Genomic DNA, 15,106 nt, shown 5'->3' with positions numbered 1-15,106 from the left:
CCCGCGGGGGGAAGCTCGGGGGAAGCGCCGCGGCGGAAGGGCGAAGCCTCCCGGTAGCGGCGAGGGCCGGGCGTGCGCGGGGAGCCGCGGGGGGTGCGCAGGTACTTTTGTAGACAGGTCGGTGACGGAGAGGCCGCTTGCAGAGACAGGCCGCGCTTGGTTTTCCGAAGTGAGAAACACCCCTAATAAAAATCGCAAGCCTGCGCCGAGCGCTGGTAAGGTCCTCAGGGGTGTTTTCCATGCGGCCAGAAACGATCGTAGAAACTGTAAAGTAGGAAGTGAGAGATGGAGTTAGGGACGCTGATAATAGGGAAGAATTACAACTCTGAAAGAACGCTTCAGCTGGGGGCCTCAGAGGTCTGCTAATACCAATATCATATTCTTGTGATAAATACCGCCCACCCCCCAGCTGTCTGAATTAGAGGAAACGGTGCAAGGCTGGAAAAACTTAAGTTTGTCATGCCTATAAGGCTATAACGTAGAAAAGGTATGTTAATAGGGCAAGATGCAAGCAGTGAGAGTCTAAAAGAGAAAATACAAATGTAGAAATAATGTGTAGCTATGTAGACTGGAGCACTAAGCTATACACCACTGCAGCTATTAAACATAATTAAACATCATTAAAACTTCCCAGCGTGCCTGAGGCCGCGAGGAGACTGAAGATAGATACCCTGCTCGGGGCAACCTTGTGTAGCTGTACTGCCCAGACAGGACTGGGGAGCGATTCTATAAAAAAACGGAGCTACCATCATAAGAGTGATGTTGGACTGTAGGTTTCCAGGGGGGCAGTCAGGATAGTAGAGCTGGGGGACATGTAGTGTGTATGTGCTTGGTTTTGTTTGCGTTTTGTTTTGTTTGTGATGCCTAGCTCTATTTCTGCTTTAGAACAAAATGGTGCCCTTTAGGAGAGCTAGACACAGATGAATGTTTGTCTTAGCTGGGGAAACAGGCCGGAAGCAAAGCAGAGAGCAAGCCTTCAGAGTATGGTAATAGAGTGGAATGAAACTGAACATAAGAAAATTGTGGAGTGAACATGTTTCCATAATGTCATGTTGGTAAGTACCAGAAAATATTAGCTCCTTTAAAATCCCAGTAAAAATGCATGGAATAAGAAAATAGAGGGACAACTGTTACTACACTTTACCAAGTGTTTTGCTATTTTTTATTTTGTCTGGATACTAACAACTGGCCCTATGGGGTTTTTGTTGATGCCACTAGCTTGTCTTTCAAATTTAGGTGGCCAAAGTGAAATAAAAGAATCTTTTATGTAATGGGGTACACTTGCCTGGCAGTGGGCTGCAGAAGTAAAAAAAAAGCATTCCTAGATTGCAGTAGGTAGTAAAAAATTTTATTTTTGTTATATTTGGTATTCATTGGCCAGTAAAACTCATTGTGATATCTTTGTTTAATTCAGAGTACTATCAATGTAAGAATTAACAGCAGTTTCTTTCCTCTGCAACATCTGTGTACAGTTGGCTGCTCTAATTAGCAGGGTCACCTGTGAGGCATAAGTAATCAAATTTGTATTTGGATGCATCAGTCTCTGATCTTTCCATTAACTTTTAGTATTATTTATTTTCACTTGTGACTATTGTCATGGAGTGGTATTTTGTTGATGTCGGCAAAGGTAACATAGTTTCATCAACCAATTGACTGTTACACTTAAGTTTCAGATGCATAATTAAATATTGTTTCTCAACGTCATTTAATAATTGTTAACGATAGGTTAAGTTTGTTACTGTCTTCGCAGAAAATCTGCAAGTGGTAAGGTAACCCCCCATCAAAAATTCTGCTGTTCAGAAACTGAAATTACCTATAGGTGCACCGAAGACTATTATAAAGTTATACTACAATGGTACTGTTTAGATTTCTAAGAAATTATTTATGTCTGAAGTGAGAGTAAAAAATTTCAAAATAACACACATACTTGTGTCAAAAAAAGATGGCTTAGTAGGCTGAAGAGTTTTTGACCTTTAATAGGTCAAATGGTATTTATATATGTTTTGGGCATCACTTCCAAATAATAATTTCTTCTATAATAAAAATACAGAAGAATAGTAACATTCCAAGTGGACTTTGTTATTTTAATTGAAAATATTCAATAATAATAACAATAATTCATCTGAAAAGCTTGATGTCGGTGTGCTCTTGGTCTCAGTAGACAGAGCTCCCTTGGAAACTGAAGAGTAGGTTTTCCTTTTGCAGTATGAACTGCAAATGGAATGTAAAATATTCCAAAACTATTCCATTTATGTGTGTGCTAGGTAGAGCATTCTGATTTTATAGCATTTCAGACACATTTCTCACAAATGCAAGAAGCAAGACAGGTAAGATAAAAGGCAGTAGAGAATCATTACACACATGAATAAAGGAACTATTTGGGGAATGCTTAGGTTGAGACAGAGAGCAAAAAGTGTTGGCTCTGAAAATCAATTTGCTCTGCAGTTTTTCTGTATGACTTTCCAATGAAATACATAGCAGATGGTTTAGCACATAGCAAAAAAAAAAATTAACCCTCCAAATAGCAAATGATAGTTTCTACAGCCCTTACACAAGGAATCTAGTTTGATATTTTACAGAGCATACCAAAATATCCAGGACTACAGAAAATGGCAGTCTGTGTACATGCAGGTAGATGCTGAAAATACTCTCTTTTCTCCTTAGGGCTATAAATTTTGAAGTAGTTACTTGAATAAGAAAAACTTCTACTAAAACCACTTGGGTTTGTAGGCCTTGTTTATAAATGCCTCTTAGTATATGTGGTGGTGTAGTCCCCATCCCCGCCCCCCTGCCCCGGGCTGCTTGGTGCTGTTCCCCCCTCCTGACCACATACCAACCCAAGATGGATTGTGAAAGGCAGCAGACCAGAGCATTAAGGCACCCCCTTAATGTACCTGGCTCCTGCTTCCCCTATCACTTGGGAACGATAATGACAGTCAGTCACCTCCTGACAGTCCAGTGCATCTGTAGGTGGGTCGTGGCCTAAAAGGGGTGATACCAGAACTTCATAATCTAGCAAGTTCTAGGCCTGCATAGCTGGTGGGAAGTACCAGAGTATCTCTTCATCTGAGCTGAGCTGAAATGGAATATTACCTGACAGGTGTCAGATATCCAGGACCCTATAAATAGCGATTCTAAGCAAGACCCTCTGAGCTCTTCTGGGTGGCAGCAGGCTGTGACCAGCATCACCCCTGAGCTGAGACACCTCTCAGGCTCAGACTTCTCAAAGTTTGAAGATCATCTGCCCACAACGCGAACGGAAGGCCAGGGTAAAGTCAGACTTATTCCTGACTCTCAATTGTCGCCTGTTAAAAAATACCAATGCACTGTGAGTGTTTGCTCCAGACTTGAGAAAAGGGGAATGTTAACTATAGGCTAGGCTCTTCCATCTACCTCTGAATCTATCCATGTGTTTAACTACGCACATCTGCCTTCACAGGTGTGGCTATTTATATATACTTCACTGGACAGCCAAATATTTTTGTGCTGTTTGTGTGTGTATGTCTTCTGTTTTACATATATATGTACACTTTGGTTCAGAATACCTTGTAGTAAGTTAGTGTGAATCTTGTCATTCTTGAACCTGTAATCACGTCGCTATTTTAATCAACATATTTTACCAGATCCCTTTGCTAATCTTTAAATCAATCAACTATTAAGTGCTGCTAAAATTTAGCCTTTGATCTGCCTCACAGCCTTAATCTTAAATTGCTATTAAATCATAACAGTGTGAGATACCTTCATCCGCAACATTATAGAAGCAGCAGTCTGATATATTTGGCTAACTATATGTCAGATGATGTGTCTTTGAACTAAAACCATCTGTCTCCAATAAAGAAACAGAAAAAACACAGGCAAGTTCCTATGGGGCAGTTCACTGGGAGGTAGAGTTGACATAATTTATTTCCTATACTCAGGAAATAACTCTATCAATAGCTCCTGTTGTGAAATGTTTTTGATGTCTGACAGTTGGTTCCTAATACCACATCACATGAGCAAGTCAGATGTAATCTCAGACATTGTCAATGAGAAAAAAGAATCAATTATGGGATAGTGGCTGCTTGCTTGAAGTAAAGTGTTCTTGTCAGTATTCTTTCTGTAGAGGACTCTATACTAGAAACCATCTACAATTATATATGGGTTTTCAGATACCAAACCAAAGCAGATAACCATACCTAACTACTGTGAATGTCAGGTTATCACTCCAAAGGCATAAATACCTCTTATTTTAAGGCAAATATCAACACGTGATAAACTATGATTTTAAGATTTACAGGTGCAAAATAATGCATATAGTTTTACAGTTGTTGTGAGCAACCAGATAACCAAATAATATGTCTACATTTCTATCACATTTATACTGATGAATTAATTTCTTGACATCTGTGGCATATGTAAACATCAGAAGTATTTTTTGTGAATCGCAATTTTGATTTTTCTGAATTCTGTGCATTGAAAATTCTCAGCCATTAAACTGTATTAGAAGTTTTGGCCACTTGTATAGACAATACCTTTCTGATGGAAACAGTGGCCATGGTGCAAAGCACAAACTTTACGTCTAAGCTTCATCCACAGTGTACCAAATTGTGATCTTTTTCATATTCGTTGTGTTTGACTTCACAGTAAGGTTGTCACTGGTTATTGTATAGTTTGATTTGCAGTAAAGTAGCTGCTGGATTTGTGATAAAGTTTCCCAAGTGTAACTAGATTAGCTAGAGCAAGGATGTCTGTCCCATGGTATTTTGTGATAAAGACTCTAATTTCTAGACAGGATTACTTCTGAATAGCTTGAGTGAGAGAGTCAATCCGTTCTCAATGGCCATTGCTTAGTGAATATGGGTTAACCCTTTATTTCACCATTTGGATCAAACCTGTCAACAAATATATTGATATTTTTAATGTAAACTATGGAAGGGTAAGTGTCATAATAAAAATTTTCAAGCTTAATGTTTAAGTTTTGAGCAGTAGATGGAATATTTAGAAAGTATTCCTAACTAATTAGAGCACTGCAGTATGGTACTACTTTAACATATCTTACAAAATATCTGTAGTTTGTCATTTTCTTTAAGGTGCTTTTCGATTCCACAAGGTGAAAGAAAAAGGTCTTTAATAAATAGACTTTTTTTTTTTACTGTAGTAATTGATTAGTGCCAGTAGGACTACTATCTCTTCATGACTTGAAGTCAGAAATGGGCAGTAGTAGAAAACACTACTCTGAGATGGAAAAAAGGGAACAAAACTCAGTATATGGTACAGATCTGAATTTAGACAAAACAAAATAATCATCTGTTTAAGTCAGATATTCTCCAGATACCTACTGTCAAATTAATCCATTTTTTCAGTCTATTTTTCATTCCTATTTTGTCTCTTTTATCTCAATTAAATAAACTACTGTATTCATACAGGAACAGCCTGGCTGATCTAAACATTTTTTTTGTGAGCATTAAACATTATTATTATTAATTTGCCATGTTATTAATTAACCATTAATTTTTAATTAATGGTATTTACTATTGCAATTAAATATTATTTGGTAAAATTTAAGAACAATCAAATTACAAAGTGTGAACACTATAAATCTAAACTGTTAACTGAAGAAAAAACATTACTTGTTCACTCAATTTATAAATTCAGTTATTTATAAACTTTCAGTTATTTTAGTGTAAACTATTTAGTAAAATGTAATCACTATTTAAAAAAATACTGTTAGTGTAAATAGTGTTATACATACTCCACTATTGTTAACAAAATTGTGTTTCTTGTGCATCAGTTTGTTTATAAAGCCTTATCCTGTAATTGAAACTTTATTGCATGGGATCTCTGATCCCTGTTTTAAATATCAGCTTAATAAGGGTATTTACAACAGTTGTGTTGTAAAATCATTGTCTGACAAACCGCCCTAGAAAACAAAGTCCCCAGTATCTACAGAACCACAGCAATTCAGCCTTCCCCTTAATGTCTACCAAATACCTCAACCGCATGCTGGGGGAATTACCTCAAGGGTTCAGTGAGTCGTTCAGTGTGAACCTAAGCAGATGCACCCGCTGGCACAAGAGAAAGCTGGCGGCTGTGGTCCCCAATGAAAGGCACGAGGTGGGTGACAGACCCGTGCGGGGACAGAGAAGATCCTCTGCCTCCTGCTCAGGGGCTACAGGTGTTCCTGCATCCTTGAACTGTACATAGATTACCTTCAGTATTGGTGTGACTCAACCTCAGACGACTTCAACCTAAAATGCTCTGGCAAAATTATTCTTAAAATTTCAAAGTTAATAAATTTAAAAAATATATGAAAGAAATATAGAACTATAAACTTGAAATGGATGAAAAACGCCTTCTAAATATATTCTTTTTTTTTTTTCTTGTAGATGACAGTCATGTCCCATTCAAAGGATCTCAAAGACGACTTCCACAGTGACACTGTTCTTTCCATTTTAAATGAACAGCGCATTCGGGGTATTTTATGTGATGTCACCATAATTGTGGAAGATACCAAATTTAAAGCCCATAGTAATGTGCTGGCAGCTTCAAGCCTTTACTTTAAAAACATTTTTTGGAGTCGTACTATCTGTATTTCAGGCCATGTACTGGAGTTAGATGATCTCAAAGCTGAAGTGTTTACAGAAATACTGAATTACATCTACAGTTCCACAGTAGTTGTTAAGAGGCAGGAGACTGTAACGGACCTTGCAGCTGCAGGGAAAAAACTGGGAATATCATTTCTAGAAGATCTTACAGATATTAATTTTTCAAGTTCCCCCTGCCCATATGCATACTGTATTAATGAAAAAGGGACTGTCAAAGAGGAAAAGCATGAAAAGAGACACGAAGACTCTGCTGTGACAAATGGACCACGAATTACAAATGCATTCTCAATTTTTGAAACAGAAAACAGTTTGTTTTCTCCACTTGATTTGAGGGCAAGCTTTAAAAAGGTATCTGAGACAGTACAAGCTCCCAACATCGACAGAAGTGAGGTTTGCAAGGATGCTGAGCCAGCCAGTACGCTGGCTGAACACTCTTATGCAGTGTCTTCCGGGGGAGATACTTTTCAAGGAACACCTTTTGTTGAGCAGGATAGCAGCCCTTCATACAAGATGGGTGAAGACCACTATGAAAATCTCCAAGCTACACCTGTCAGTCAGCCAGGAAAACAAGCATGTAGTACTGCTAAGACTGCTTTTAAGCCCCAGGGAACTGGTTTGGCTATAGCAAAAGTACCGTCTTCTACAGTAACCACTACAGAAGCCCAACATGAAGCAGCTACTGATCAGACAATTATTTCCTTTCCAAAACCTCAAAATAAAGCAGGAGATTTCCATTTATCTAGAGAAGAGGAAAACAATTCTGCTAGTGTCTCTGGATCTGTGGCAACTGTCGTTCCACCTGTTTACAGTTGTAACTGTTGTGCACAGTCGTTCAATGACAGTGCGTTACTCAGTACTCATCTTCAGCTCCATTCAGAGCATCAGGAGACTTTCATATGCAAATATTGCAGCAAACAATTTGCAAATCTAAATATATTGGAAAGTCATGAAAAAGTCTGCATGAGATCAAGTAGTTTATCAGTTCACAGTGGAAATGAACAAAATTTTGCAGATAACTATACAGCTACAGATGGAAGGAATGGAAGTTCATATGCAAATGCAGAGTCTTTGTTGTCTGAAAACAGCATTGCTGATTATTCTAACGCAAACTGCACTTTACCAGAGACAGATCATTTGGTTAAAGTCGTTGATGGGCAGATATTATATACTTGCATTGTTTGTAAGCGCAGTTATGTAACACTGTCTAGCCTTCGAAGACATGCAAACGTGCATTCATGGAGAAGAACATACCCTTGTCACTACTGCAATAAAGTATTTGCATTAGCTGAGTATCGCACCAGGCATGAGATCTGGCACACTGGAGAAAGACGGTATCAGTGCATTTTCTGCCTGGAGACTTTCATGACTTACTATATACTAAAAAATCATCAGAAGTCTTTCCATGCAATTGACCATCGTCTCTCAGTAAATAAAAAGACAGCAAATGGAGGCTTAAAACCAAGTATGTACCCATACAAACTTTATCGACTTTTACCTATGAAATGCAGGCGACTACCTTATAAGTCCTACCGAAATTCTTCATATGAAAATGTTCAAACAAGTAGCCAGGTTAGCGAAACTGCTTCTTCTAACTGCTTCATTCCGAGTTCTCTTAGCTCTGATCTACAACCTCTGAATTTTCAAAGTAATATAATTGCAAACAACAGACCTCTTGCCTTGGATACATCTTCATGTAACGATACAGCATCTTCTACAAATCCTCAGAATTCTTCCTCCTGGGGAGTAGGTATCTTAAATTCTGACTTGCAGAGGGACTTTTTCACAACTGAAAAAAGAGTTTCAACTGCTGCAAATGACTCTGGTTCTCAGGAGTGTGATTCCTCAGTTGTATCTTTAACTAATGTGAATGAACATTCAACCTCTGTCATCAGTTATGGCAGTTCTGCACCCTCTGTTATAATGCACAGTAGCAGAGTTTCATCAGTAATAATGCACAGTAAAACAGTCACTTCTGTAGAAAACAGTAAGACAGAGTGTTCAAATAATGTACCTAGTCAATCTGTAAATGATGATTGTAAATATGGGTCAGATAATTATGGGAAGTGCATTACAAAATCAAAAACTATTAAGGAGAAAAAGAAACCACTACCGTACAACAGAGCAGAAGCAGCTGAGGATACGCAGCATGTCACAGGATCTGGAGGTTCATCTACCAAAACAACTACTACAGTCCAAGAATCGAGTAAAACTGAAACGTACATTGCAAAGCCTGCCTTACCTGGAACGTCTACTGACAGCAATGTTGCACCTCTTTGTCAAATAACAGTAAAAATTGGTAATGAGGCTATTGTAAAAAGACATATATTAGGATCGAAGCTGTTTTGTAAAAGAGGCCGAAAATCTAAACACGAGTCCAAGCAGGACAACCTAATTGAGGAATCAGAAATGGAAATAAAAGAAAGAAGCCCATCTAGGCTATGTAGCTCAGAATGCCTGGAGCTGACAGAAATGTGTGATGACGTAAGTGATCAGGACTCCAGTGATAAACCCTGGAGACCCTATTATAATTACAAACCAAAAAAGAAATCCAAACAGTTAAGAAAAATGAAAAAGACCAAATGGAGGAAAAAGCATGGAAGCAAGAACACTGTTATGGAAAGCCCCAACACAAGCAGTCGAGAGTATGCACTCAGGAATGCTCCCGAGGAAAAGGCGATCAGTCAGGAAGAGAACACGGAAATGCCTAATCTTCATTGTGAGCTCTGTGAAAGAGATCAGTCTTCCACTGCAGAAATTCAAGAACACGTGCACTGGCATGTAGCTCCTTCAAAGCCTTACATTTGTGAATTATGCCAAAAACAATTTCAAAGTCCATCCACTTTAAAAATGCATATGAGGTGTCACACTGGGGAAAAGCCCTACACTTGTAAAACCTGTGGTAAATGTTTCTCAGTTCCTGGAAATCTACAGAAACATGAACGTATTCACCTGGGTATAAAAGACTTTGTCTGCCAATACTGTAATAAGGCATTCACTTTAAATGAAACACTCAAAATACATGAAAGAATTCATACTGGAGAAAAACGCTACCACTGTCAGTTCTGCTTTCAGAGCTTCTTGTATCTTTCTACCAAGAGGAACCATGAGCAAAGGCATGTACGTGAGCATAATGGAAAAGGATACGCTTGCTTTCAATGCCCCAAAATTTGCAAGACAGCAGCTGCTCTGGGAATGCACCAGAAGAAACATTTATTCAAAAGTTCAGGTCCACAAGATAGAAAAGAACAGTTTTGCAATGAAAGTACTAAACTTTTGGAAAATCCACGTTTCCTCAGGTCAGAAGGAAGTGAAGTAAACAGTATACAAAATGTAACTCCAGAAGTTATACTCTGAGTGACAGTGGTGCAAAAGAGAAGAAAAATCCAAAACTATATATTGGAGTAAACACAGATGCATTAAACGGGGAAACATCTCCACTCATTAGTATCATTTACTAAGATCAAATATATCTTATCTAAATGTGTCAATATATGCAAAAGAAGTAAAAATAACACAGAAGAGAAAACCTAGTATTTGCAATAATACAAACTTAATGTGAAAGACCCAAAATACTTTTGCCACAATAGACTTCTAACATATAGAGAGGGAGAAAGGAAAAAAAAACAAAACAAAAACCCCACAACAACAAAACCAACCAAAATCCTTCTACTTAGCATTACAGGAAACTAGTCACTGAACTATTTTACAGTGCTGTTTTTGAGTCAGAATCGTTCTAGGCAAAATAAGTATGTAGGTTCACAGTGTACTCTGTAGAAGGAATTTTTGCTGCAGAAACCATATATTGCATTTTTTTAGCAAAAAGTAATGTGTTTATAAACAATTGTAATCTAGTGTATTCTAAAGTGAAGGTGAGAAATGTTTAATGAACTTGGGTATGCTGAAGTACAGTTGAGTTCTGGTGTGCTTTTCTGTAACTCAACATTTACAAAACATATTCAGGACTTTAAACTTCTTTTCCTTTTCATACTCAGTTTTGTAATTACCATAATAACCATTAAGTCTGAGTGCTTGTGTAGAAAGTATTCCAGATTTATGATATCTGAGACATTTATTAAGATTCAGTGGAACTCACATTAGCCAGTCTTCCAAACTGCATCGATCCCAATGTCGATGGCCTGGTAGAGCTGTTCAGGTGCATTTGTCTAAAGAAAATTGTTCTCATGAAACAGTCCAGCTTAAAGAAATCCTGTATATAAATGTCCACCTCCTGGTGGGTCTGCAACTCCTGTCTTTTAGAAATACCATTCTTCTCAGCAGAAGAAGAGGAGATTTAGACAGTCTTCCTCCTCATCCTGGAATAATGCCTGGACAACAACCAACAGAGCCACTCCCCATAAATACTTTGATTTTGGGAGGAGTAGGTAAATACTCAGATTCTTGCTTCCGTATATATCCCTGAGGCAATTGCTGTGTATAAACAGGGATAGGGCCAGTTTGTGGGGTTCTCTGTCATCCCCATGCCTTAAATACAACATCTAACCTTGGTTTTCCCTTCTCAGTGATCCCCCTAAGCATGCCAGCATCTGGCCCCAGGCAGGCGGCGGTGTGGTATCCCTTGGCCCAGTACTGTGGGCCCATAGCATAGAGGTGTCTGGAACAAGTTGCTGGAGGGAGGAGTGTTGGCTTTTCTGCCTCTGTCGTCCTGCTGCACCAGAGGGTTATGATGACCCTTATGGCTTCATGGTTTGCTAAGAATCAGGAGAAAAGGTTTCTGAAAGACATCACCAAAACATTATAATTAATATTATTTTGTGAAAACATGATTAATTTTAACTGAGGTGAAGAAATTCTAAAAGTCAAAGAGGGTGTATGTCTACAAGTTGCATTTTGTATGATAGGGCTCTGTTTTAACGTATCTGCATTTCCAATTAGTCATGTCCATTCATCTCTGTGAAGTGTTAAAAAATTAAGTCAGGACAAAGGTTAGTGATCCTCAACTTCATTCTTTGTGCAAATATGGTACACAGGTTGTTTACTTCGTCTTATTGAATATTTTTAGAAGAAACTATAGCTTGGGTACAATAAAACTGCAGTTGAAATGATAATACAGTATTGATTGAAGTAATAATGTAGTCCACTTATTCTATCGTTGGTGAATGCTGTGAACCCCTTGAGAAATTTTGGGTTCATGGCAGCTTTGGTTCCATTTAAATAAGGATAATAGAAGAATAAACACAGGAAATTATTACAATGTTTCAAAGAAAGTACACAAAGATATCTTCTAAGTGGACTTGTATGATGATAATTATAGACCAAAGCAAATAAGGTAGAATATTTATAAATATAAAGATAATTTTACAAATATTTTATATAACTGTATAGTTCATAAGAAAAATACTGATAGCTTGTGTTAGGTTTGGGGGGGGTTTGTATATTTTGATAAAAACACAATGACTTTGTAACTGTATATTCTCTACAGTTTATAGCAAAGCAGTTTTAAGATGGCAATGTCATGTTTATAGTTCAATTGTGGCACTTTTACTACAAGTAACACGTTGCAGTAATGAGTCAAGTATTAATGACCAAATTAGAATTAAAGTAAGTGTAAGAGAAGGTAAATACTATACGTTGTCAAAGACTGTAATTTGCTACACAATGGCATCTGTATTTTTGTTCAGCAGAAAATATTAAATGCAGATGTTAAGGATTGATAAAGAGTCTAATTTTATTTTTAGAAAGAGTGATTATAACTCTGTTTTTGCTTAATTAAAATAACATCTTCATATTTTTCTGTAAGTCTCTCCATTTTTTAAATTAGGTCAATACTTATATAATCTATAAGATCCAGAGATATGTATCTTCTAATTAGAAGATTAAGCAACACCATTACCAAACATTCCCTTCGTTAAGGTCAAAACAGTTAATTGAGAACACGTCAGAGCTCAAGGAAAGTGATGGTATCTCCTGGCATTATACCATTAAGGGTGAACACAATGCTGAGGTGAACAGAGTCTGTCTGCACAGTATCTTAAAGGACTGGGAAGACAGGTGAACTGTGTTTAATACTTTGTGACATCTTAAACATGTTTTCATGAGGACCTGAAACTTTAAAAATTCTCTTCAATTAGTAGTAACCTTGCTGTGTAGATTGTGTGTTTTAAACAGTACTTCAAATCTTTTGGGACTACTGTCAAAAAATACAGTTCAGAATGCAAATATCTAATTGCATAAGGAAATGTGAATATACATACAAAATAGAAGGTTACACATATTCAAAGTACTTCCCCTTTCAGCTAGGTGTCACTAGTCTGTAACTTGCATTAAAAAACAAATTTGAGCTAAATTATAGAGGTCATTTTGGGATGGTCCTCAGGAGAGATGTGTAACTAACCAAAAAAAATTTAGAAGTTTGCTACATAAAACAAATTTATTTTTCCTTATTTTAAAAGATAATTAAAAAGACAAGTGGATCATCTCAAAGCTTGTACATCTAGACAAAATGTAAGTCAATCCTCATTTATGACATACCCAAAATTAGAGCAAATGATATTGATGTCTTCTGTGTAATGAGATAAAATGACGCAGCTAAACTACAGGCAGAGGTATACAAAGTAAGCCACTAAGTGTCATCATTCCTTTTATTTGTTCAAAACTTCCTTAATATAGCAATTATCACTGACAATTCAGCACCTTGGCTGACAATAAAAGGTTATCTCACAAGAGCGAAGATTCCCTTACTTACATCTTCAGTGTTAAATGAAGACATCTTTCCCCTAAGTTTGCAAGTTAGCACAGCAATGTTTTAACTGTCCTTAGTTGAGCAGAGCTACCTGCCATACAGATGCTCCTAAAATGTAACTTTGAGAGAGACCAAAAATGAATGTTACGCAGTTGAAACAGTATTCTGACTATAGTATGTCACATTAAAACAAGGCACTTTTAAAATAAATGGTGTGTCAGTAATTAGATAATGGTAAAACTAAAAGTTGCATTGATAATGTCGATAGGAGGTCTGTGCTTCAAAGGAAGCTGATAACTGAGTTAAAACGGTAAGCTCCAACTAATAACTTTTGAGAGAGTATGGAAGAACTAGAATCACACAACCTAACTTTTAAAATGTTGCAACCCACAGTTTAAGCATACATCTACATTCGTGGAGTGCTACCCTGTTACGTTTCTCAGATCAAAACCCTGACTCTGCCTAGGTTAGCCTCAGTTCACCAGCCACCAGTCAGACAGGGCAGCCAACCTAAGTAGCTAACTGTAGATAATCAAGTCCTCAATTTGTACTGTAGAGGAACCTCTCATTTCTAACAGGTTAAAATTCAGCTTATGCAAACTCATGTCTTTGTGCAGATTTGGGTTATGCATGCATACAAATACACCCGTTACTGGCGTGATGAAGCAGCTTACTCCCTGCCAACCCTCCACCCACCACCTTTAAACACCCACCTGTCCTCCCCAGCTGCAGTGAGGCGCATGGGGCAGGGGCAGCAGGGGAGATGTTGGATGCAGGAAAAGCCACCAAGGAATGAGACACAACAGTGCCTAACTCTCAGATGATGTGGCTCAATGCCATATCATAACAATAATTACAAGATTTGTGTGAGGGAAAATAAAAGATGGTACCATGGCAGAGGACTTCAGTTAGACAAATGACAGATGCTGACCTGAAGCTTTCCAGACCTCACTTTGCTTTAACAGAAGGACAGACTGAAGAGGGCTTTCTAGGTGTCAAATGGAAAATCGTAGTCCTCAAACTGCTTTTTGAAACAGCTTTAGCCCACTGACCTACCTCTGTTTGAGGACATGTCAGTCAGTAAAGGCTTTTACCAGACTCTGCCTACAGAGCCTGGAGGCTGATGTACCCTCAGTGTGGGCCCTCTGAGCGTCACCAAACTGGACACACCACCTGCAGCTGGTGGCCAGGAGGATTATGCCCACCACCAATGTGCGACTGAGGTGAACTCCAGATGGAAGCAAGATCCCAGAGTTTCGCATTAGGATCTGTCTCTTCAAGAAACACTGGTATAAAACATGATCCAAAGGCCCTTTAATTCCTGATGAAGGTGAGCAGCTGCTGGGCATTATCTGTAGTCTACCAACACATTCAGGTGTCTTAGGACTGCGGTGAGCGAAGCCCTGCTCATTGCAGTCCGCAGGCAGCACTACACCTGCTTTCTCAGGCAGCCATGGAAGCTGAACCATTTCCTTCTCGTTTTATGGCATTTCTTACGTGGCTTAACCAACAAACGCGAACAAGCAGCAGCAGAGAAGATTCGGTTAACAGAAGCCATCGGGTGCTTTTCTCAGAGACGGGCACCCAGCATAGCAGAAATGGAAGCAACCGGCTCCCTCGCGCGTTTCAGCCGTTCAATGCGGTTAATATGGTAAACGGCAGCGTTTAACGTGCCCCTGGAAGGGCTACACAAGGGGATCGGGCCGTCAGGGCAAGCTGCGGAAGGGGCCGACCCCGCCCCGGGAAGCGCAGCGGGAGCTGCGAGACCCCCGAGGGGCGGCCGGTGCCGGGCCCGGGCCGCCGGCGCAAGGGCGGGCCCGCC

General features: G+C 38.8%; 1 protein-coding gene across 8 annotated transcripts in view; it reads left to right on the top strand.

Annotated features, from left to right (window-relative positions):
* Window positions 1–10,208, top strand: part of ZBTB38 (zinc finger and BTB domain containing 38) — a 24,762-nt gene extending 14,554 nt beyond the window's left edge. For 7 of the 8 annotated variants that reach the window (XM_026854625.1, XM_026854620.1, XM_026854619.1 and 4 more), the window contains one exon: window positions 6,366–10,208. In XM_026854625.1, coding sequence (XP_026710426.1) covers window positions 6,366–9,938 — 3,573 coding nt within the window. In that variant the 3' untranslated portion in view covers window positions 9,939–10,208. Of the gene's footprint in view, window positions 1–93; window positions 216–885; window positions 1,056–6,365 lie in introns of those variants that run through there. The other variant, XM_026854617.1, reaches the window with a different exon arrangement.
* Window positions 10,209–15,106: the final 4,898 nt, after the last annotated feature.

This window comes from Athene cunicularia (genome assembly GCF_003259725.1).
Source record: "Athene cunicularia isolate RWA chromosome 9 unlocalized genomic scaffold, athCun1 chr9_part1, whole genome shotgun sequence".
Classification (NCBI taxonomy): Eukaryota; Metazoa; Chordata; class Aves; order Strigiformes; family Strigidae; genus Athene; species Athene cunicularia.
Note: the sequence above shows the minus strand (reverse complement) of the source record. Positions and strands in the feature narration are given on the sequence as shown.